This window comes from Oculina patagonica, chromosome 8, assembly GCF_052425735.1.
Source record: "Oculina patagonica isolate OP01 chromosome 8, crgOcupat, whole genome shotgun sequence".
Lineage (NCBI taxonomy): Eukaryota > Metazoa > Cnidaria > Anthozoa > Scleractinia > Oculinidae > Oculina > Oculina patagonica.
The window spans coordinates 15,756,767-15,780,952 of NC_135765.1; the positions used below are offsets into that span (position 1 = coordinate 15,756,767).

General features: G+C 39.3%; 2 protein-coding genes across 3 annotated transcripts in view; one reads left to right on the forward strand and one right to left on the reverse strand.

The window, feature by feature from the left end:
* The window catches only part of LOC144663942 (uncharacterized), a 29,896-nt gene extending 14,791 nt beyond the window's left edge, over positions 1 to 15,105 (reverse strand). The window contains exons 1-3 of one of the 2 annotated variants that reach the window (XM_078525043.1): positions 14,931 to 15,105; positions 10,040 to 10,123; positions 4,042 to 5,377 (exon numbers count right to left, since the gene is read on the reverse strand). In XM_078525043.1, coding sequence (XP_078381169.1) covers positions 4,300 to 5,343 — 1,044 coding nt within the window. In that variant the 5' untranslated portion in view covers positions 5,344 to 5,377; positions 10,040 to 10,123; positions 14,931 to 15,105 and the 3' untranslated portion in view covers positions 4,042 to 4,299. Of the gene's footprint in view, positions 1 to 4,041; positions 5,378 to 10,039; positions 10,124 to 14,930 lie in introns of those variants that run through there. The other variant, XR_013572702.1, reaches the window with a different exon arrangement.
* Positions 15,106 to 18,624: 3,519 nt separating this feature from the next.
* On the forward strand, positions 18,625 to 22,804 carry LOC144663142 (alpha-1,3-mannosyl-glycoprotein 4-beta-N-acetylglucosaminyltransferase C-like). Its single transcript, XM_078524075.1, has 3 exons — positions 18,625 to 18,799; positions 20,888 to 20,971; positions 21,636 to 22,804. The coding sequence occupies exons 1-3, from the start codon at positions 18,625 to 18,627 to the stop codon at positions 22,802 to 22,804; spliced, it is 1,428 nt and encodes a 475-aa protein (XP_078380201.1).
* The last annotated feature ends 1,382 nt before the right edge of the window (positions 22,805 to 24,186 follow it).

The window sequence follows — 24,186 nt, forward strand, 5'->3', positions numbered from 1 at the left end:
TCCAACTAGGTCACAAAGCTGACAAAGTGAAAGTAACGCCTGTTGGTTTTTGCTCGTTCCAATAACAAATAATAAAAAAGAGAGGCGGCCCCAAAAAATGAAGCGGGCGGGGACGAGAAACATCTGTATTTTTTTACTTGGCCTTAGAGATTCGAGAAATTGGGACCCTTCTTTTCAACAAGTGTGGCTTAGACTTGAGCTTTCTTTAGCGCTGCTGAAAGTTGTGCTTTTCTTGATAAGAATTGAACTGAACTCTTTCGCAGAGCACAATTCATAAACAGATCCTTGTTCGGTCATTTCTTCAAAGTGGGCGATTATGGTGCAACGGCTGCCCGTTTAACTCTGTTTTAGTATGCCCCACCCTTCTATATTTATGTTCCAATCTTTCAGCCAAATTTAGCAGATCACTCGTTATACCATAGACCGACAATTCAAGGATCACGCTCAGGTTTGAGCTGCTTTCATGCATGTGTCACGTGTCAAGTATTTTGCTTAAATCACGAGTCACGCATAAGCCTTTTACCACCCAAATCCACCGATGAATCGTACTGACTTATCGTAGTTCGCGCATTTCCTAGCCTGCGTTGCAGACGAACAAAACCCCGGTTATATCCGTCTGCGAATTAGAGCACAAAGCTTGTTCCCTTCCCCCCGCGTGTTACCAGGGATTTCTATTATAACCTCTGATTGGCTTTTGAATAGGGCCGTTCTTTCGTGCGCCGCAATTGGTGAAGTGGATGTTGTGAAACCATAGTTACGCGTTCGATGAATACCAGATACCAGTTAGGTCAGTTACAGTAAAACGTTTTTGTCATATAATTTGTACATTTGCCGTTCGATGGAATTGGTCATCCGATTTATTTCGCTTTTCACTCGTTTAGAAGGGGCACTTGTTGTCAGCTGTATTATTTGGAGGCGTTTTAAGTTGAGAGACTGTCGCTTTATTTATTAATAGCAAATGTGTAGACGTCACGGCTTTCTGTTTGTATATTTTGACACCTCTGTTTTAAATTTGTCATATGTAATTAAATGGGTATGTCTTGGAACATTCATATTTGTAAGATATTTGTAGTGCTCTCGAAATATTCGCGAGTGAACTGGACATAGGCAGGAAGCGTGGGGGGCGTTGACGGAGGTGAATTTACTCCGACTGCAGAGAGGTATCTGTAGACAGACAAGCGTTACGGAACTGTTTTGTGTGAAAATATAGGACTCGTTGTCAGCATTGCGACCACGTAAACTACGTCACTAAGCGCGCGACGACATTCGTCTGTCATCTTAGGCCAACATTAAGTGAAGTCGCCATTTTCATTTATCCAATCAGAATGCCTAAACGTTTTTTGCTGCCAAGTAAAAAGACGACAAAAACTGAATGACGGAGCAAGAATATATCCTTTAAAGAAACTGGGACTGAAACTAACCCAATCCATATTATAACCTTTTTTATTGCTCTGTGAAATTACTCTTAGTGCCGTCAATACAGCTGAACGCTAATTATTTCTTCAACTACATCGGATTAACAGCAGATACTAGCAGTAACAAAACGGGTTCACATATTCACAACACCAAGCATGCGTTGTTCAATCTGTTCGATATCAAGCTCAGATGATCATGAGAAAGCAGGCCATGCAATTTACTCGTCTACTCCGTCTTTTGTACCTTACCTCTTCGGGCCCCTCAGCTAATATGTTTGATTTACTGGTTGATTTTGTTGTTGGTTTTCCCTGCCATGCGTCATACGTTCGTCAGATGAACTTCTTTCTTCAAGACAGTTGGTGTTTGTTCAGTGATTCGCCTGTTTTTGTAACATAGAAAACGTTTACTAGGTGGGGTTTGTTAGGCCACGCCAAATCACCCAAGGGCCTGGAGCGTGTTCCGGTTAGTAAGGCGTCGGAATCTCGCCTTTCATCATTGCCACTCAGCTGCAGCACTTAGTGCTACATTACCGGGGTTATGACTAGGATGTGCGGCATGGCAGGTAATAAAAACAACACTTTACAGCCTGCAATAAAAATGTTAATCGTATAACCGAACCTTAAAGTACTACTCGAGTAAGTTAATTCTGTGTTATTTTTCTCTCATACCACAATGAGCGCGCAGGCTCTATGCCACCTGGCCGAAGTTAAGCCCTGCCGGGCGGGGTGAACACCTGGATGGGCGACCAACTGGGAATACCCCGTTTGCCAGCTTTTCGTTTACCTTTTCTCTTTGTTTCGTTTTCCATCACGAAATCCGAAACCTTTCAGGCCCTTCCATTTTCTATCTTATCTAAACGCGATATTTTAACTCAAATTCGCAACTCGAACTCGATCGACCTGGGAACTCGATAACTCAAACTCAAACTCATACCCGCCTTGGAAACAATATTTCTTTCTGCTACAATTTCTCAAGTTAAGCCGAGCCCATCAGCGAATGCGAATGAACCTTTTTTCGACGTTTTTGCTTGTTTACAAGCTAAAAACGTAGAATAGGGGTTAGTGGACAAAATTTGGAACCACATATTCGTAAACTCTCAAGGGACTTTTTAATTTCTCAAGGGACTGTTTTAATTTCTCAAGGGATTACTTTCCGCTGTGGGTGATCACTTGCGATCTCGTGAAAAAAACGTGACTTGTCACATTTACAAACGTCATATAACAATTTTAAAAGTGACATGTCAGCTTTCTTATCTCAACGCACGTGTGTCTGAAAGGCGATCTATAAAAAGCGTCGCACAAACAATGGATTGCGTAACTAAAACACGAATAAATAATCACTAGCACTTACATCGTTTAAAAATTACAAACGTCAAAAATAAACCATACCAAAAAACTCGCTCTTTTCAAAGATATTATTGAAGTTAAAACAAATGCAAGAGATGGGGGCTTCTTTTAGCTTAGGAGCGGTTAGAAATTAGGCCAAATTTGGTCGCTACATGCAAGCGCAACTCTATTTCGTCATCAGCCTAGGTCGTTAGGGACGTGACCTCGCGTTGACAGGGAATGACAGCAATCTTGCATGAATCGGCTTTACAACATGCGATCGTATCTACGCAGTTCGAGTGGAATTTCAGTCAAAGGCAGCAAAATTCTTTCTTATTTCATCTTCAAATATAATTCGAAAGCATTCACTGTATATATGGCTTTTGTTTAATCCTGGGTCTTGATATCCGACCCTCGCAGAGCCTAGACAAAACGCAGCTTGAGTGTAACGATTTGTTTACGCTGCAATTATATTTTGCTGTTTCATTTGCTAATTTCGCTGCCGTAATCGACTGCCTCGAAAGGTCCTTGCAATTTTAAAGTATAGAATTGTCAGATCTCGGTGAAATTTGCACTGTTTATTTGTGTAATGTTAAGGAATATGTGTATAAATACCCGGCGCGGACGAGCCATTTTTGACAAAATTATATGGCTGCATTTCCTCCGCGAAGATAGGAAATTGTTAAACTAAACTACAAAGAAACTGTAATGATAAGTTCGAAGAACAATGCACAGGATAAACCTTCGACTCGTACTTCATGCAAAAACGTCGATATCTCGAAGAGACTTTGATTTACTTTACCTGGTCAATTGCAAGCAATCGCCTTCAGTGCTGAACTATCCCAGCGACTTTACGCTTCTTTTTAACACGCCTTTTCGTCACTATTCGCGACTATTCATCGCTTTTCACGACTATCCAGCGACTATTCGTCACTATTTACGACTATTCATACTACTCGCTATTTGGGTTTTTCAGACAACTGGTCACTTTCAAGAATCCCAGGCAGCTGCAGTCGCTTACGGGAGTGGTTGGCGCTTCAGGAGCTTTGAATAAACGAGTTTAACAGACTTAAACGGGATTTCCTGGTTGCTATCAAGAGCGCTCGCAAGAAGTACTTGAGGTGGTATTAAAATAAGTTTAAAGTGGTTTTAAATCAATAGAGCTCTGTCAGTGTTGTTCAACAGAAAATTGCAGAAAGATACTTTCTTTCCAGTCTGTTTATGTAGGCGAAACCCAAAAAAACAGGAAAATGTCCGGGGATAGATGGAGGCAACCTTAACACTTAGATGTATAGCATAATCTATTGCAGCACAAAAAGCACTTGTTCATTCTCCTGCAGATTTCAGTTGCTAGGATACACTAACTGGACATTCATAAAATCCGTTAACTTTGTAATCACAGCAAATAACGTTCTTTCTATTCAGCACAAGCACTAAGGATCGCCTTAAAAGTTGCCCAATTCTCGTTTACGTATATTTTAAAACTAATAATTCAACCTTGAACATTACCAAACCGACTGATGAGCATAAAGGATAATGGCTTATTTTTTCTTTCTTTCTATATTTTCATATGATCATCATAGTGTTCACTAAGGAGGGCAGCGCTGCCAAGTTCATCCTGGCAAATCCAACAGGTTAACGTGTTAACATGGCCTGGCTCAACATCTTGCAAAATGGATGCTGGTGGTGTAGAGATACTATAACCATTCAGAGAATCATTACCCTTGTGGGCAATCAGAAATCTCGAGTTTGCTTTGCACCTTAGACTACTTAAGCGAGTATAACTTGTGCAACATGTGCATTCATAGGGCTTCTCCCCAATGTGCAACCGTTTGTGCGTTCGCAAATCTTCTGCTTGGCTAAAACACTTGCCACAGGTTTTGCAGTGATAAGGTTTCACTCCGGCAATTGTTCTTTTATACACCTGCAAATGTCCTGCTTCTCTATAACACTTGTCACAGGTTTTGCATTGATGTGGTTTCTCTCCAGTGTGTAATCCCTCATGCATTTGCAAATTTGCAACTACGCTAAAACACTTGTAACAGGTTTTGCATTGAAATGGTTTCTCTTCAGTGTGGGTTCTTTCATGATTCCGCAAACTTCCTGCTTGGCTAAAACACTTGCCACAGGTTTTACATCGATACGGTTTCTCTCCAGTGTGCACTCTCTCATGTATATGCAAATTTCCTGCTACGCTAAAACACTTGTCACAGGCTTTGCATTGATAGGGTTTCTGTCCAGTGTGTGTCCGTTCATGTACACGCAGAGTTCCTGATTGGCTAAAACAGTTGCCACAGGTTTTGCAATGATATGGTTTTTCTCCAGTGTGCACTCTCTCATGTATACGCAAATTTCCTGCTACGCTAAAACACTTGTCACAAGTTTTGCATTGATATGGTTTCTGTCCAGTGTGTGACCGTTCATGTATACGCAAACTACCTCCTTGGCTAAAACACTTGCCACAGGTTTTGCAATGGTAAGGTTTGTGTCCAGTGTGGGTTCTTTCGTGTACCTGTAAATGTCCTGCTTGGCTAAAACACTTGTCACACGTTTTGCAGTGATACGGCTTCGTTCCAGTCTGGTATATTTTTTGTCCCCACATTTCTATACCTCTTAGTTTGGTACCAAAAAATTCTCTGCAATACAGTAACAAAAAACACTTTAAGTGACATTCCCATACAAACCGCCGATTACACAACCTGCCAAATAGTGCCTATGCTCAATGTTACTATATTTAGTAGTTTTGAATGCCAACATGTTGTCAATAGAGCTCGGTCGGTGCTGTTTAACAACAATTGAAGAAAGAAACTTTCTTTCCAGTCTGTTTATGTAGACAAAACCCAACAAACAGGAAAACATCCGAGGATAGGTGCAGACAACGTTTACTCTTAGATGTTTAGCATAAGTTAACGTTGAAATCTAATTTAAAGGGTAACCCTCTTTTATGCCAAAAGGTTGAACCTGCTACCAGAAAGGCCTTGTTAACCAGACTAAATGTTCTTTTTACTCTTTCTTTAGTGGCAGTTATCTATCTATTACGCCTTTGGGTTGTTTTTTAGAGGGCAAAGAGCTTATTTCTAACCATTTGTCAGTTAGGGTACATATAAAAGAAATAAAGTGGACTTTTTCAATGTCTTAGTGCTACAGTAAACTCTCACCTTGCGGACACCCCGCTATTGCGGACACTCGCTAGTACGGGCAAAATCCTGATCCCCGGGAAATAAGGTTTGACTGGAAATGACTCCCGCTAATACAGACTCTCACTATAACGGACACTAAATGACGACCCGAGCGTGTTGGCTATAACGAGAGTTGACTGTACATGTATTTGGTAACACAATTTCAAAAAAATGAAAATAAAACCACAAAAAGTACCGGTAAATGTGGTTGAATAATAACTTCAAAAGCACAAGGTTACATAATATATAACACCCAAGAGACAGTGTTTCATCGGGATATCCAAACACCGAGAAGACAGGTAAAAATATGATGCACAGAGAGTGTGATTTTCATATTCAGAATATATTATTCAAAATAAACGTAACCTTTACTTTCCTTTTCGAAACAACCTACAGTCCACAAGCCGATAGCTTATCAACATTTTGAAGTATCCAACAAAGCTGCATTCGCATTCCTAAACAGACAAAAATGGCTTCTGTTTGGGAATTGTACAAATTGTATTTGTACAAATCATAAATACACCAACTCGTCCACCGAGCAGCAAAACGCAAATTTGAAGGTTGAGTGCTCCGAAATATTAGTTTCCAACCCTGGTTGCCCAAGAAAGTTTGATTGTTTGAATATCAGTGTAACCAAATATCAAACACAAAAACTTAATCTTTTAAGAAAATATGGATGTATTAAGCCCCTCATAAGATAAGTCCATAAGCCTACAGTTAGATTAATACAGTCAACTCTCGTTATAGCGGACACGCTCGGGTCGTCGTTTAGTGTTATAGTGAGAGTCCGTAATAGCGGGAGTCATTTCTAGTCAAACCTTATTTCCCGGGGATCAGGATTTTGTCCGTAATAGCGAGTGCCCGCAATAGCGGGGTGTCCGCAAGGCGAGAGTTGACTGTACCTTATTTCAATCACAAGGCACTCTACTGAAACGGTTATTTTGTATTTAATGTAATTTAGGTATGTTCAAAAAACGTTTGACACTTCACTGACTACAAAAAATAGGTCAAACATTAGTCTCAGATTTCAAAAGAAATAAGCTAACTTTATGATGCATCTCTTCAAAGAAACCTTTGGTGACTTTGGGGAAAAGCTCAGCCATTTTAAAGACTGGTAATTATCCTCTAGGGGTTAGCTTTGGGGAATACAATATTTTGGCATCTAATTTATGTGTAATGTTCTGTATGATTAACACCCCTGAAGTCACATCAAATGAAAGTCACAAAATACAAAAAAAAACACAAGTTAGCATTGGTGCCTCGTTTGGTAACAAGTTTATTGGCAGTGGTACCAGTACACTCACATTTCCCGTCCAAAACAAAGTTGATTTTTATCCATCCAACCAAGCTTTAAGTCAAATGTCTGAGTAAGCCCTGAGCAAATTGTAATCTGGGCTCACTCCAGGCCACTCAGTTAACAAGTACCGTAATGATTTGATTTAGCACCCAGGGCTAAAGGGAGGGCACTTATTTGGGACAGGGTGCTTATTTTTTTTTTTTGAGAAACAACCAAATGTTCAAAAGAAAACTTAAGTAAATGTTAAAGTAACTATCAATAACAGAAACTGTAACAGTAACAAATTGTCGAAAGTTCAGTTACTTTTAGAAGAATTGTTCACTTTAACAGTAAATGTATAATGTACAGTATGGCGAATGTTCATGAGTTTATCCATTCGACAGTGATAGATTAGGAGCGCTTATAAGAATGGGGGCACTTATTGGAATAGGGGTGCTTATTGACAAAAACACATTCGAAGCGGGGCACTTATTGGAAGGAGGGCGCTAAATCGAATCATTATGGTACTACAGTTGTTAAAGTGGCCCACAGGTATTTCCCGGAGCAGAGGTGCAATTTTTTAAATCAATTTTTGGGCACGGAAACCTTAACCGATTTCTCTGATTTTGCATTGATTATTTGAAAGCTTAATACCAGCTAAAACAATTCTGAAAATTCTGAAAAGATCGGAAATCAAATCCAAAATCCAAAATTACACAAGCATTGTTGTAACAACTGGCAAAAATATACAAGCATTATATTTTTAAGCTAAAATCTAACAGTCAACTGTGCAGCAATTTCTACCCAGCTGATTTCGTTGAAACTTGCTCATATGAATTCTTGGATAATTTAAACGTCTTGACAGCAATAAGAAAAAAATCTATTTTCGCGTTTAGAAAATATTCGCGTTTTATTAAAAAATAAGTTAATTTAAAAGTGTTAATATTTTTTGTTCACTGTTTTTGTTTGTTCCAAATTTGAAGACTTTATAAAATTTGAACATTTGTTTTTTAAAAAATAGCACCGGGAAATACCCACAGGTCACCTTAAGTAAACATCAAAACCCTTTTCAGCATTCTGTTATGACAAAAAAAAGAAGCTCTCCAATTAAAGGATTATTGATCAAAACAATTTATACTTCTCTATAATAGCTTAATCTAAATCTTATTTTTGCTTCTGCGGTTTGTCGGCTTATTTTCAAAATGTTATGGTATTTGTTTGTCAATAAGGCTTTTATGCTTCCTACGATTGTGCTTATTTGATTGCTGTAAAAGCTCTCTCTTTTAAGGTCGCGGGGGATACCTACAGCATGAATAAATTCATGAAGGGAAATTTTGCTTGACCTGCATCTTTTAAAACGCTTATTTCGCAGCTGTTATGGATGCGATTAAGCTCAAATTTTACACAGACACAAAGAAATGATGAAAGATTGTAAATGTCGTCTTTTATTTGGTAGATTGCATTTATCGGCGATGTTATAGCCTCGTGAGTGCCAAATTAGGAAAAACATGATTTTGTGGCAGAGTTTGTGGAACGAGTAGGAGACAGCAAACTGTGATCTTGTCAAAAACTAATCAGTCAAACCTCTAGAGTGTCAAAACAGAAGCGGATTTTTTAATTTAAAGTTTGCCAGCAAGTTACGGCGATTTAAGTGCGCAAATTTGAATTTAATGTCTTCTACCTCTTTCTAAAAGCGCTCTTTTAAAATTACGCTTCTGTTATGACACACTTCAATATTCATAGTTTGCCTATCTGCAGTGGCAAGTCATGAAGTTCTGTATCCGTGCTGTATTCTCTGCCACAAAATTGTCGGAAAAGTCCAAACTTTGAGATTTCCGAAAGTGTCCCGACCTAAATACGATCATTTTGCCAAGGAGAGATGTAATTAAGGTAATTATATTCCACGCTTTTATGGTGAGAACAATGCGTTTTTAAATAGGACACGATTTTTTATGCCGAATATTTTTGTGATTACTCTGAGTTGCAGAAATATTCAAATTTAGATGAAAATAAGCTCAAAGACTTCCTACAAACTATATGAACGTATATCGCTAAGTGTTGTTTTAAATTGGTTAAAATATCAAAGGAACAGGGATTTTTTACAAATCACGCACACGCACCCATATTTTTATCCAGTCATAAATATCTCGTAAAGTTGTCGATGTCAGTCGTTGTACTTCGTGCATACGCTTTAAATAAATGCATAATGATGAGCCTAAGGTGTCCCCCGCGACATTAAGTTCCCTTCACTAATAAGTCCCCTATGAAAGTTGAAGTTTTTTAACGAGACCCCTCTTTCTATGAAGCCCCCCTTCCCTAAATTCGGTTGATTTTTATAAACAAACAAAAAACAAGGCAAGGTGAATTGATGATTTTAAAGTTTTTCATCCCCACATTAATCAGGACCATTGTATTAACTTGTAGTTGTTAGTATTTTGTGAAAATGTGCTACTGAACAGCACTAAAGCATTGATAAATCCATTATTTGCTTAGCTGTGCCCTATCTGGTATATGATTTGAAAAAAGTCATCCAGCTCTAATAGGCACCCCCACCCCCCCCCCCCACACCCAAACAAAAGCATTAAAAAAGAAGCTCACAGGGGAAAATAGAGTTTGTACAATGTTTATTCATAAAACATCTGGGACATGGACACCCAGGACTTATTTCAGAAGGGCCACATTTAAGTACAGTTTATTTATAAATGCCCCCTTAAGAGGGAACATTCAGAATGAATTTTTAATTATGAATGCCCCCTCCTGAGGATTCTTCCCCTGTTGCTTCACAGACAGCCTGAATTGCTGACTGGAATTTTCATCCAGGTTTTTTAGATTTTCACACTTACTTTCATTCTCAAGTACTTTTTGCTTTGCAACTTCAATGCAAATTTCGTGCACAATGTAATCTGATTCCAGACTGTCTTTGCTATCTAGTTGAAGTAAAAACAAAACTCTTTTCAGTAAAAATTTTATTTTCATGAATAAAACCCTCTTAGTCTCTTGTCTCTTTGTATTTTTTCTAATGGATTATACCATACAAATGGCACACTACTTTTCAGGCAACTTAGTGTGTCATGGTTATCAGTGATTTTAACAAAACCTGTGGTCTCCTTTTTTGAGCCTTTGCAAAAATCTTATCTTAAACACAAATCACTTCTCGAATGTTCTCATCAAACAATGAAGATTTCACTTTGCACTTCCCAGCAATAATGATCAGAGTTAACATTTAGCTTGAGGAACATTTTCAACAGCGTCATACTTTAAAATTGAGGTAGAAAATTCTTTACACTGAAAATTGATTCCACTCCTTCAGAGATGAAAAAATAAAATAAACAGTTATGTCTGAATTGCAGACTGTAAATAAACTATCTTTGTGACCAGACTATACCAAGCATTACATCTGTATTGGATGTGTAGTTAACCCTGTACCTCTTAAGGTGAATGGTCTTTACATAAATTAATAAAATATAAAGCAGATATCCGTGTATGATACACCATTTGAAAAGTGCCGATCAGTTTGTTTCACAAAACACTTGAAAAAATAAAGAGTTTTAGCTTTGAAAGAAATGGGTTAAAAAACTAAAAAGGGAAATTGTTAAAGAGTTGTTTCTCTCTATTTATACCATGCCATAGAAAATACAGCCAATCAGAATGCAGGAAAGCCGTTGTATATTCGACAGTATTCAACCCAACCTTCCCATCGTGCGCTGCAATTGTATTCTCGACGAAATTTAGTAAGCATATTTTCTATGGCATGGTATAAAATAGTTACACAACACTTTCTCGTGGTATACTATGGAATATCCCACTTGTCACTTGTATTTTCTTGGTATACACACTCACCTAAAGGCTCATGTGTATACCAAGAAAATACAAGTGACTCGTGGGATATTCCACAGTATACCACTCGAAAGCGCTGCATAACTAGTATATATTTTGGGTACCCTGAATATGCACCGCTCTCTAATAAGCGCCACATTCCAAGTTATGACATTATGTGGCATTTGGCACTCTAAGGGGTCAAAATGAAAAATTAAAAGAAAATTAAATCTTGGTATTTTATATTTTAAATTTTTCTTTTTAGCTCAGTTTATGTTGAATATTAATACTAGTCTATTAACAGGGATCCATATTCCCAGTCGTCCGGTCGTCCGAGACAACTAAAAAATCGTATGGACGACCAAAAGATTACCGTAAAGTTCCGTGTATAAGCCGCACCCGTAGATAAGCCGCACCCCCAATTTGGAAGCTCAAATTTTGGAAAAAAAAATATACAGACCATAAAGTTTGAAGTTCAAGTGAAGTTCTATTGGTAAACAAACAAACACTGACACGGCGGTTGTTGCAACATTTAATACAAATTAAGACCTACGAAAGCAAAATTTCACTTGTCATACCTTCCTTTTAGTTTGAGTTCACAATATCTTAAACTTGGATGCTCTCTTGATATAATTTTTTCGAGATTATCACTTCTAAACACTCCTGAAACACTTGTAATTCGTCGAATCGTACGCGAATGATGAAATGTAGAGAGGAGTCTGGGCTCTAAAAACAAACATGGCGGCACTCGGTGGCACTTTCTTCGGAAGAAACCACATTTTTATTTCAAGATTCTTGGAAACTGCAACCCGCAAGACATGATTCGAGGTAACCATGATTCGAAGTGACTGGCAGGCTTCACTGCAAACAGCTTTGCAGAGGAACTAAAAGGCAGTGAACAACAAAGTTTTAAGGTTGTTATATGTTTATTCAGTGATGTCTATGAAATATTAATAAGCCTTTTAGAACTTCAACCAGAGATGTTTCCGTAGATAAGCCGCACCCCCGATTTTTGACTTGAATTTAGAGGAAAAAGGTGCGGCTTATACACGGAACTTTACGGTACATAAACTCGTCTGCTGGACGACTTAAGTTTGACTTAATGAAAAAAAAAACAATTATTAAGTTTTCTTATGAGTTACCTGCGTTCTGACCACTTGTCATCCATTCATAAGTTTTCGAAAACAGAACATAATTTGCAACTTTCTGTCGCGATAAAATCATAATTTTGGCCACCATCTTGGCTGATGCGGTATTTTCCATCAATGAAATCATTGCAGGCTCAATTTTCAAGCTCTCAACCGCTGATATTTTGTACTGCAGCTGCATCCGCGAAAACACGAGGCGATCGCATCAGCTGATGTTTTGATCAAAATTTGCTGTTATCTTGGTCTGGCGCCGCCAGCAAAGGAAAAAAACAATGTTAACACTTCAGAAAAACAAACCAAATATGAATAAGAAGAGCAAAAGCGTTCTTTTCTTCCGTGGTTGCAGTCGAAGAGGCCCTGGCTTTCATTTGTGACCGCATCATACGCTTCCGCAACATCACAAGCCGCTTGGGGGCGTGATGTTTTGTGAAATTTGTAAACCGGCAGCCAAGGTAGACAAGTAAAAAGTCTCATTAACAAATACTTGATCAAAACATCAGCTGATGCGATCGCCTCGTGTTTTCGCGGATGCAGCTGCAGTGCAAAATATCAGCGGTTGACAGCTTGAAAATTGAGCCTGCAATGATTTCATTGATGGAAAATACCGCATCAACCAAGATGGCGGCCAAAATTATGATTTTATCGCAACAGAAAGTTGCAAATTATTTTCTGTTTTCGAAAAGTTATGAATGGATGACAAGTGGTCAGAACGCAAGTAACTCATAAGAAAACTTAATAATTTTTTTTTTTTTCCATTAACTCAAACTTAAGTCGTCCAGCGAACGAGTTTATGTAATCTTTTGGTCGTCCATACGATTTTTTAGTCGTCTTGGACGACCGGACGACTGGGAATATGGATCCCTGGTATTGTCATTTCTCTGTAATTTAGAGCTTTATATAATTTTCAGTTTTGTTTTTATGTACAAGCCCTGACAGGCCTCTAGTTATGGTAGGTTTATTTCTGAGATTGTACGATAATTTTCTATATCGTTCCTGTTGTATGTAAGTGTAGGATCTTAATAAACTGCCTGATCCCAAAACTTGGTTCTAGAGTGTGTTACTGTGTTTAGCTTATAATAAAAATTGTATGCTCATATGCTTATCTTTAGAGGGGCTTAATCTTTCCTCTTTCCAAGTGAGACCAAAATATTTTTCACCTAGGGGTGGGTGGGGGGCACACTTCTCTCCTTCAAAGGTCTTCACAGCTGTAGTTTGGGCTTTTCATTGTAAGGTTTTTATTCAGTTCATTGACTGATCAAGACTATAAGTGATTGTTGCGTTCGACGAAGGAGACCGCAAGCCTAATTTTGTTTTTGTGTCCTGTGTCTTTTGAGTTGGTATGCCTGTGTACTGTTATGCGGAATGAATCGAGCCGCATTGCGCGCGCAGATGTATGGACACGCGATTAGCCTCCCCCGCTTAATTTTTGCAGGGGCAAAGTCGATTTCATGCCAAACAAGATGGCGTCCCAAACTGAGCTCACAAACATTATTTTGCTTAAGAAAAAGGGCTAAAAACGTGTGACCAAAATTGTAATTTTGCCGAAAATGTCATGGAGAACATTAGAGGGTTATCATCCATGGGAGCAGAGTTGTCTTCAGCCACTGAACGTTGTAAAAAGAGTGGAAATCGAGTAAGTTGATGCCTAGCAATTCCTGCAATTATACGTTGCACAAAACTACAATTGCATTGTTAGAATTACATGCATCGAGAGTGGGTATAATACGGATCAAAATTGTTTTATCACTTCTTTGAATTTGTGATATATCGTTGTTCTTAGAAAGACAAGATGTTTTGACGGGGAAATCATTGTACATTGAAGTACTTTAAGTACCACAAGTTTGTGGAAGTTTAAATCTCGTTTAGTGCCAATCGATAACAAGTCAAGTGAAATATATAATTATTTTTGTGTACATAATATTTCATTCATTCTATGTTCTTTTGGCTCGTCACACAATCATTTCCCTCACACTTATCCTATTGGCGTTTAGTGAGGTCAGGTACAGTGTATATGCATATTAACTAACTTTGGTAAAAGGCATAATTCTAGTAGGCAGACCGTATTGTTCTTTGCCAATGCCTGCCTACCTTGGGTCTCTTTTACCTATAGGTCGAGCGCACTCCCCTAATCTCTGATTACTACTAGTACAACACATGTGTGTATCTAATAATAGTTGCACAGTCATGCAATGCTCTGTCCCCCCAGACATTGAAATAAAACAAACATTTGATTAAATAAAACATGTCTGATATGAAACCTTATGTCCAAAAAAATTAATTCCAAGTACAACAGGAACATGAGGTTAAAATGTGTGGCAATATAACAGCTTTTGGGTAAGAAGGAACTGTCACTTTTTTACCCATAGGTGTAAAAGCTACTCTGGGGTCAAATAAAAAGGGAAAATTTCTGGCTCTGGTTTTTGCACATGCTCAGGGGTCCCCTGAGGGGGGGATGGGCGGTTTGGACATTATAACTGAAACAAAAACGTAGCTTACGAAGATGTTTTTAAACGGGTTTGAATAAACTAAATGAACATCACGATCGTGAAGCACCTCTATAGTATTTTGAAGAATTGCTTGAGTGTTGCCGAGCTAGACTACTTAACTTGATCAAGGGAGCTAAATATTTTGCAGAATACCGCGCAACTAACTTGCATCTTTAATATTGAATATTTTACCGAACATACATTCATATTTAATATGTTCGGTATTCTGCAGTTGCTCTCTCCTATTATTAAACACTTCTTTGCATGTTAAACGATTTACTTACCTTCAAAAGAGGAAACGTTACACTTTACTGGCCGAAAGGCAAAGTTGAACTCAACAACGGTTCGGCACTGGAGAAGACGGTTGAGAAGACGTAGAACCCTCGCTGGTTGAGCCCGCAGTATTCGTCTCGAAGCTGTCACGGAAAGCCACGAGAACCTGCCGAGCAGCAACGAAGATTTGTGAATCCCCGACTGTGAAATACTCGTCGACTGTGAAGGGTGGGTTCTTTGATGGCTCAATCCCACAACAGCAAGTAAAACAACACCATTTGTACCTCGAAGAAAAGAAACAAAATATTTTACAACGTATGGTTTAGTAACCTAATGGGCCGAAAATTTGTGTGCCTTCTTTTATTTGAAATGTGTGTGTGTGCTTTATGTAGCCTGCAGAACAGGCGGTTTTATGAGGGTCGAAGCGCAAAGTGCGAGTTTTTATTTGGCGGGTCCCTCGCGCTCCGCGCTCGTGGGGGTCGCGCTTCGCGGGACCTCGCAATAACCCCGCAAAAAATAAACCGCCTGTTCTGTAGGCTAGCTTTATGTAGTACTTGTAGCTATAACCGTTGAAATGTTAACACGGGGGAAAGAGGCAGAAGTCTTATCAGTCTTATTTTGCAAGACTTCTGCCTGTTTCCCCCGTGTTAACATTTCAACGGTTATAGCTGAAGACTTATTTTGTATTGGACATACGTATCGCACATACTCGACTGAATAAAGAAGGGACCAATTTAGCTTGAGATATCACAGGGGGCCCATATGAGCGGTGTACAAAATGGCGGTTTTTCTTTATGTGGTTTGTCTTTCAAGAGCGATCACCTGCTTTGTATAAAATGAATACAGATCAATTTCTATGGCAGAACTTATTACCGGGAACGTGAACTTACCCAGTAAAAACGTACACAGACGCCTGCTACGTAGGCTAATTGTGGCCTTGAGAACACTGCGTTCTTGGCCCAGAGGGCGGGGGGGGGGGGAGGGGTTCTCGGGATTTCCTCCCTACCCCCCAGCGTTTACACTTACTCGCTCGCTCAGTGAATTCTCCGCGCACTGTAAATCCCTTAGGTTGAGCCTCTGCGGAGAAGAGAGAGGAACTAAATGAACCCATTTTCCCCATTTTTTGACAATAGGTAATGTAAAAGACCATGAGGCTACCTGAAAATTAGGAAACTGCAAAATAACGCACCAAATTGGTCACCAAATCGTGTTACCAGTGGCACACGATCCGGGGGGTATGCTTCCTCGGGGAAGTTTTGCAGATAAAGACTCTCGAAAATGCCTCTCCTTCACTTTTTGGTAATTCTATTTGTATTTCGACAGCACCTAAATTCTAAAATTTCACAGAAGAGAATTGCACTGATTTTCTCTCGTTCCTAAATAAACGAACTAATCTTTAACGTCACATACGATTCACGCGTTTGCCAGTCACTTGGCTAGACCAGAGGGCTCCCGAGGCTTTCAACTGCAAGATGAGAATTTTTCTCATCGCGAAAGGGTAGTTGCGAGATATATATGATACGCTAAAAAATTGCTTTCCATTTCATCTTGAAAATGTTCCAACCTGAATTGTTTTATTGCACATTTTAAAATTTAAAAATACCAGTCGAAAAGCGATATTTAAACAATTGTAGGCCAAGGCCTACTGGTCTGTACGTTAGCTTTCGCCACTACACCCCTTCGACTGTTGTCTACGGTTGTAGTCTACAGGAGTGTAAGCAGGCTTAACAGTCCACTACGCATACCGTGTCCAGGTACACAGTGGAATAATAACGGATGTAAAGAAGTGCAAGGTTCAGGCGCGAAGCTAGGATTTTCAAGGGGGGTGACAATGTGTCACACCCAAGGTACCTAACAGATTGTCCTGTTGACATTCACACTGTGTTTTACTAAAAGAGGCATTTTATTGGATGAGCAAAGTGAGTGAGCGTGAGAGGCGGTACAAGCCTGCAAAATAGCTGCATGTAAATAGAGTTTCTAGCACCGGTAAAGAAAGATTTACATGGATGCCATGTTGATTCGTTCTGATTCGCGCGTCTTCGCCACCTGAATTTTAAGGTTTGTAAATTGCCTCTCGCTAAGAGGACGGGGGACGGGGGGTCAAGGGCACCCCAGGATCCCCCTCGCTACGCCCTTGAGGTTGAACAGGCCGCTTCCCCAGTGATGCTCGCGTGTAGTTCAGTTGCTTATGGCTTTAAAAACTAGTAATAGTTCTCACTATAAAGCTGCCCCCGCCTTTTTATAATTTGTTTTACATCAGCAGAATTTCTTGTTGTGTGACACTCCGTTGCGTCCTAAAAATATTCACAAGTTCAAGTCGAATATATCACCTAGCGCGCGGAACTAACTCCTAGCGGAAATAACACATAACACATTAATTATTCGTGGTGACAACACGCAAGCTTTATATTCCCGGGCTTATAACATTCAAAATAACTTACAATAATTTTCAGGCCAAAAAGCCCAAAAATTCCACGAGTAACAAAATATGGCACATTCAAAGATTCGAGAAAACATTTTTTTTAACCTTATTCAACCCACTCTTTGGATCAAATAATCTGACAGTTTGTTGGCGAAACGAATTACCTTGTATTACATGACAAAGTTCATGCTTTTGTTTATTACTCGTTGAAAGATGTATACGATACAGCAATTCAGCAAACCTCCGAAAGCACTCGAACCAGCTCTTGGAACACACGTAGCCAAGAACACGAAACTAATTGCTCGAAATCTTTCGACGTATTACTATGATATTACTATAAACAACTGCTTCAAATATCACTTAACACAACTAAAGCAGAGAAACTGCTCGAACATATCTGTGAACACGCGTAAGCCAAAACCGGAAAACGAAATGCTGCTAGAAGATGGCGAAGCTCGAAGGTGACGAAACGCGACCTCGTGGTTGCAAATACCCGACAACACCGTGCGCGCTTGCTAAAATATTACCCGTCACGACCGTGCGCGCCTAGTTTCGTCAAATCGAGAACGCTTTGCCCATTACAAACACATTTCTTACTTTTTCAAGAGATATTCTTTGTCCTTGTATGTATACACCCGGGGACTCCTAGGGTGCCTCCTCGGGTTTTGGCCTCTGGGCCAAAACCCTGCGGGGGCAATAAGAATATTGCATACAAGAATTGGATGTCAATGGTTTGCTTTAGGCCACCCTTCAAAACTCTTCAGAACTTGTCCTTAAGTAAATTTCCTGTACGGGTAGCGATATTCAAATCCGTGTAATCAATATGAGATACATTTGAGTCACGATCTGCCTTGGGTTCTAGTCTGAAAATCGAAAAAGGAAGGGAATACGGGTGAAAGGTTTAGGTAATGTTGTATTTTTTGTTGAAAATAAAGAGGGAAGTTTCCGTAAGTTTTTTTGCTACCCATTCCCTCCACCCACGACTGTACTCGTGCTTGTGTACTCGTTTGCTGTCAGGTACCCGTAATGAACAAGTGTTTTGTATTGCATTGTTTCTCTGCTCACAATATTATCAGCCCCCGTCCCGTCTCCCCTATAATAAAGACAATAAACCTCGTTTATAATCTTCGAGATCGATTTGGGCAAGCTTATGGTCAGGCCTTCATTTAGTTTTGACCGAACTCGTCTTCGATGCTCATTATATTGCACTTGAATTCAGCCATTGCATTTGAAACTTGTCAGTTTTCTAAGAATTAAAAAAAAAACACCAACCAATTCTAAATATGCGATACAGATTTAAACGCGGGCATCTTAAGAAGCTTGCCATCGTGTTCTTCACGGCCCTTGTCATCGCGGCTCTCCGTTTTACAAATGTCTACACCTTATTAGGATTTGGAAGTAAAAGCGAAAACACGACATCAACTCAGCCTCACGCGCCTGCTAGCGGTCTATTTCTAGGTGAGTAATGAGAATTTTTCATTTAATTAAGCTCTCGTGTTGGGAACTTGTTAAAAATTGAAGCAGGAATTTAGTCAGGTTTTGCTCTTGGGAAACTTGTTTTCTTTAGAGTTAACATAAAAATAACATAATACTTTACTCAGGAAATGAAAATGAAAATAAGGAAAAACACCTCCTGAAAAGGGAGAAACGAAATTCAGTCAGTTTAGTTCAAACTTTTACTGTTTAATATATTTGGGTTATTGACCAAGCGTGAGGTCAAGATGGCAGGATATTGACCAAGTTCTTTTTTGCGTGTCGAGGTCCATAAAAACGCAACAACAAAAACGAGGCCAGTATCCTTCTTGCTTGTACGAAGAAGCTTGGTCAATAAAGGATTTATTATATGACTTTTCGAGTACTGAAAAGGAAGCCAGTTGCATGCACAAACAATGGAGCACGCTAAAATCATTTTAGTGGTTTAAAAGTTTAATGAGTGACTGTCAAATTCTTGAGTGAATCGACACGAAGTAAAACGACGCGACAACAGCGAAATTCACCTCCTTTTAATCCTCAAAAGGATATTGAAATGGCTAAAATTGCGAATCAACGTCGAGTTACTAAAAGACGTATGCAACAGACTGTTGAAACGAAAATTGCGCGTATGGCTTCCTAAAGCACTCTAAAGACAAAAAAGTGACACCAGGTAAGATTTTAAGTTTTATAGTTTTATAGCTTTTCAATGGTTGTAAGAGATATTTTTCTCAACTTTATTTCAAATCCATACAAACTCTCATAGTACGCTTTAGGTACCTAGTGGTGGTTCAAACCTGCCCTGAGACGAGCTGAAAATTGAGATAGTTGAAAGCGTTTCGGACTTACCACTTCACGGGAAAAGCTTGAACTTTTCTACATCATTGCTTTAAATGTTCTACACACCCTTATTCGACGTGAGTGTTAGACGCTTCGGTGGAAAGATGTTTACTTTAACTTACAGTGCCTTGCTCGCCGTGCCGGCCGCTTTTTCCATTTTTGAAGATTTTACACAAACGGACAAGTTTGCCGAGTTCTTTATTCTTCAGGTATGCCAGTAACTTCTCTCCCTTTTCAGCCAAACAAAAAAAACTATGTCTTCAAGTCGCTTTGCGTTTAAATATTTGCATTAGCTGGTTGAATTGTTGTGGCGAATAAAATTTACGAAACTCGTTAACATTTGTTGTTTAATTTGTTTGCTCTCAGTTCGCCTATTTAGACCTATTTCTTTGTTATCGGACTCCCTTTCGCTAGAACAGACAGAAAATCTATGTGTTGTTTCGGAAAAAAAATTAATAGCGCAAATTTACCACGAAAAGCTTATTGAAATAGCGTCAACCGAACTGAAAAGTTTTTTTCGCTTGCGGGGACACAGCGGGCGATCCCGAGCGGTCTGGATGGCTCCATCTTGACCGCTCGGGTAGCCAATCAGAGCATGCGATTCGTTTCATCTTGACTGATCACGGTGCTAGTCATATAAAAAGTATATCCGCGAAACACTTTTACTTATATATGGTCACTTTTCATACTCCTCAACCAATTGTTAGAGAGCAATATTCAGTTCAAAAATAAGAAGAGTACAAAGGGGCTCTAAATCGTTCAACATCTTTAAGAAAAACGTTAGAAAGTACTAGCTAATAAAAAACTGATGAACAAACATTGTTAATTGAGAGATATTGTTAGAAGGGAAATATATATTTTTATTTGCCTTTATGTCAAGATGCCTGATGTAGTAAAAATATTATAATAAATTCAAATGATTGGAAAGGGGGCCTTTCCATGAAAAACCCAGAACACAAATGATTGAGTTTCAATAAGGTTTATCTAGCCCTTAAGATATTGTGAACACCTTTTTTGCCGGAAAAGCCCAACCAGCAAATAACGCTCAAAGATTAATTTGGAGTTAATTGTTATTTCTTTAGCCTGCGATGAAGACGTAGAAAGAAGACGGAGAGGAGCAACTTAGGATCTCTCCGCGCAATTGCGCTGGCGCGAATATAATTCTCATTCTCAATCTTTTTTTCGAAAACTCATGGTAAACGAAAGTGAATTATGTTCTGTTCTTTCTCTCCACAGAACCACACCCTTCTATTTGCCTAGAAAAAATGGTAGCAAACACTTCTAAAATAACCAAACTGGGAAGCTACCCGCAAACAAAAGGTAAGGATAGAATTAAAAAACTACGAAATTACCTTTATCTAAACATAATAGTATTTAAAGCTGGAAGCTTGTGGGGCCGTGTATTCCTGATCGAATCGGAATTTGGAAGTGTTGGTTTTTGTGGAGGGAGAAAAACCGGAGAGCCCGGAGCAAAACCCTCGGAGCAAGAACGAGAACCAACAAACCCAAACTCAACCCACATATGACACCGGGTGCGGGATTCGAAGCCGGGCCACAATGGTGGGAGGCGAGCGCTCTAACCGCTGCGCTATCCCTGCTTCCTAATCCCTTAGTATGCAGACTCAGGGCTGTACCTAGCGAGGGGGTGGAGCAGGGGGGCAGTTGCCCCCGCCGAAAATAATAGGGTAAAAAAAAAAAAAAAAAAAAGGAAAACTAAATTTCTAACATAGTGTTTGATTTTGCTGGGCTATATCTTGAAGCTATATTGGAGTTTCCTCCCACAGACAAAGAATCCTAGGTATGGCCCTGCCCTGATTTGTAGTTGTGGCGGTAATTTTAAAAGCAATGGGTGATCGTACATTTCCAAGTGAAATCAATTCTGAAAACGCAAGCGTCAAAGCTATACGCCCCCGCCCCTCTCCCACCCACTCTCTCTCTCCTTGCCTTCCTTTTATCAACTCAAAAATTTTTTATTTTATTTCAGGGTTTCTTACTATTGGAATTGCATCAATTGTTCGACCACATAAAGATAACTACCTCATAACAACGATTCAAGGCTTGATTGATAATACAAGCGACGACGACCGACGTAATATCTCCATTGTAATATTTCTTGCAGACTTTGATGAAGCACCTAAATCTACTGCTTTGACGAAAATCTCGAATCGTTTCGCAAAATACATTAATCAAGGTTTTATTCGTGTAATCTTTGCACCTAAGGAGTTTTACCCGCCGCTCTCGAATTTGAAAAAGAAATTTCGCGATACCCCGAAGAGGATTTTTTGGCGTTCAAAGCAAAACATAGACTTTGCATTTTTAATGTGTTATTGCCATGGACTCTCGCAGTATTATCTTCATTTAGAAGACGATGTACTTCCAGCGCCAAGTTTTTATGCCAAGCTCCGTGATTTCATCGCTTCAGTTAAAACACCTTGGCCTATCTTAGACGCTTCGTATAAGGGCCACGTAGCCAAAGTTTATCACGGCAGCGACCTGGAAAATCTTGCTACGTATCTTTACCTCATGTACGACGAAATGCCTATAGATTGGCTTATTGTCCACTGGCGAAAGATCAAATGTGAACGACCATGCGATCAAGAGTTTATATCTCCTCCGGCTTCCCTTTTTCAACATATCGGAACTCATTCCTCATTTGCAGAAAACAGAGGTCGTAATACCGACGCCTCAAGAGAGCAATATTTTGATCAATACGATGTCAAATACAAGGGTTTAAATCCTTCGGCGTACGTCAGCAGCAGCGGAATGATATCTAAACATGGACGTGCAGAAGATGCTTACAACAAAGGTTATGGCTATTTTTGGGCCAAGGGAGTGGGCGAAAAAGACTCTATTACGGTTGAGTTTACTTCACCAGTGCATGTTCGTAAAATATTTGTTGATACAGGCTCTTACATTGCCTCCACCAAAGATCAGCTTAAGTCGGCAGTTTTGCTGGCAAGTTTTAACAATAATAATGAGACTTCGAAAGAATTGGAGATTTGCAAAGACTTCGAAACAATTGGACAATTCAAAAAAGGTAAAGTAGAAGTCACTTTTGATGGTGGTAAAAACACAACTTGTTTACGTGTGCTGGTGATAAGTTCGAGGGTTGGCTCGGTCTTCTTTAGGGAAATTGATGTTTGGCGAGTGTAAAATTCCGTCCGTCTGCTGTGCAAGTCCAGAGGGCTTTGCAAGCATCACTTGAGGACTCTTACAGGCAAGTGACAATCTCGCTCTCCTTATTTGTTGGGTCAGCACCAATAGGATTTCGACATTTGTGCTGACCAAAGGATTGGAACTTCGAGGATTGATTTGACAACAACATGCCGTTATAATCTTTATAGCAACCTGCGCTTTTCACAAAAAAATACCAGTAAAGTCCTACAACAGAACTCGAGGTTTAGCTACCAGTAAGTGGGAAGATAAAAAGGCAATAGACACTGATTTGTACAAGAAAGTTCGAAACGTTTGAACAATACACGTGGTTCGCATGAACTAAATGACGGTTGGTACAGTAAAACAGGGACCCTTCATGTTGTAGGGCTCGGTTCTGATCCCGGATATCACTGGTATGCGTGGGCTTTAAAGCTATAGTGAGCAAATGTGCTTCGGAAGTATTGTTCCCATGGGAAGATATGGTTCGTAATGTAACGGTTTACATTTATTTTGCGTTATATTCCTTATTATTATGTCTTGTCTGTAACTGTACTCACATCGTGGGTGGCTCCTCATAAAATGTTCTACAATTGGTATAGAATTTAATAAAGTCGAAACCAATTGTGGAATTGAACGCATTTTGGGTATCCTACTGATGAACGGTTACGGCAATTAGATGTTTACAGGAGCGCCATTACGTTCATGGTCTGTCCCCTTAGAAAAGAACGGATGAATACTTTCCGATCAGAACTCTTTAATCGCTAGTCACTGGAGGTGTTGACTTTGACCTTTTTCAGAGCTGTAGGGAGCAAATGTGATTAAAAGGGTTGTTTTCACTGTAATTCAAACAAGAAAAGGATGTCTGAACTGTTTCATTAAATCGATTTATCGATATTATGAACAATAATGATTCAACGATCTCGTTCAGCATATATTTGAGACAGATTCATTGTTCTTCATTTGAAGTTACTATAAATTTAAAACAGACTACAAGAAACTATGCATTCTTTGACCTATTTATGAAACATGATCGTTGTCACTGACGAACACAGGACAGTTTTACGGTAATTCACGACCTGAAAACTGTGTTTTCTATCACACGTTTACAAGGAAAGCTGACCCGCGCACGTATTGCAAACCTATTTTCGTCTCCATTCCACAGTGATCGATATTTGTATCCCCGTGATATGTGTATCCTCGCACACATATCACTAGTGTTATGTGTAAAATCAACTTATCATTTTTCTCCACTGTCTGAGCAATATTTTATCAGTATTAGAACGGGTATTTGTATTGTCCCGAAATCCCGGGCGAACCCGCGTAATGATTCTTTGGCTTACAATAGTAAAACAAAAAGTTGACTCGCATGAAAAAAAAAC

Bases quoted from the DNA above. Each gene is read 5' to 3' on its own strand.
- LOC144663142 (XM_078524075.1), top strand. From the start codon at position 18,625: ATGCGATACAGATTTAAACGCGGGCATCTTAAGAAGCTTGCCATCGTG. The intron at 18,800-20,887 runs GTGAGTAATGAG...TTCTCTCCACAG, and splicing joins TGCTAGCGGTCTATTTCTAG to AACCACACCCTTCTATTTGC. The intron at 20,972-21,635 runs GTAAGGATAGAA...ATTTTATTTCAG, and splicing joins AAGCTACCCGCAAACAAAAG to GGTTTCTTACTATTGGAATT.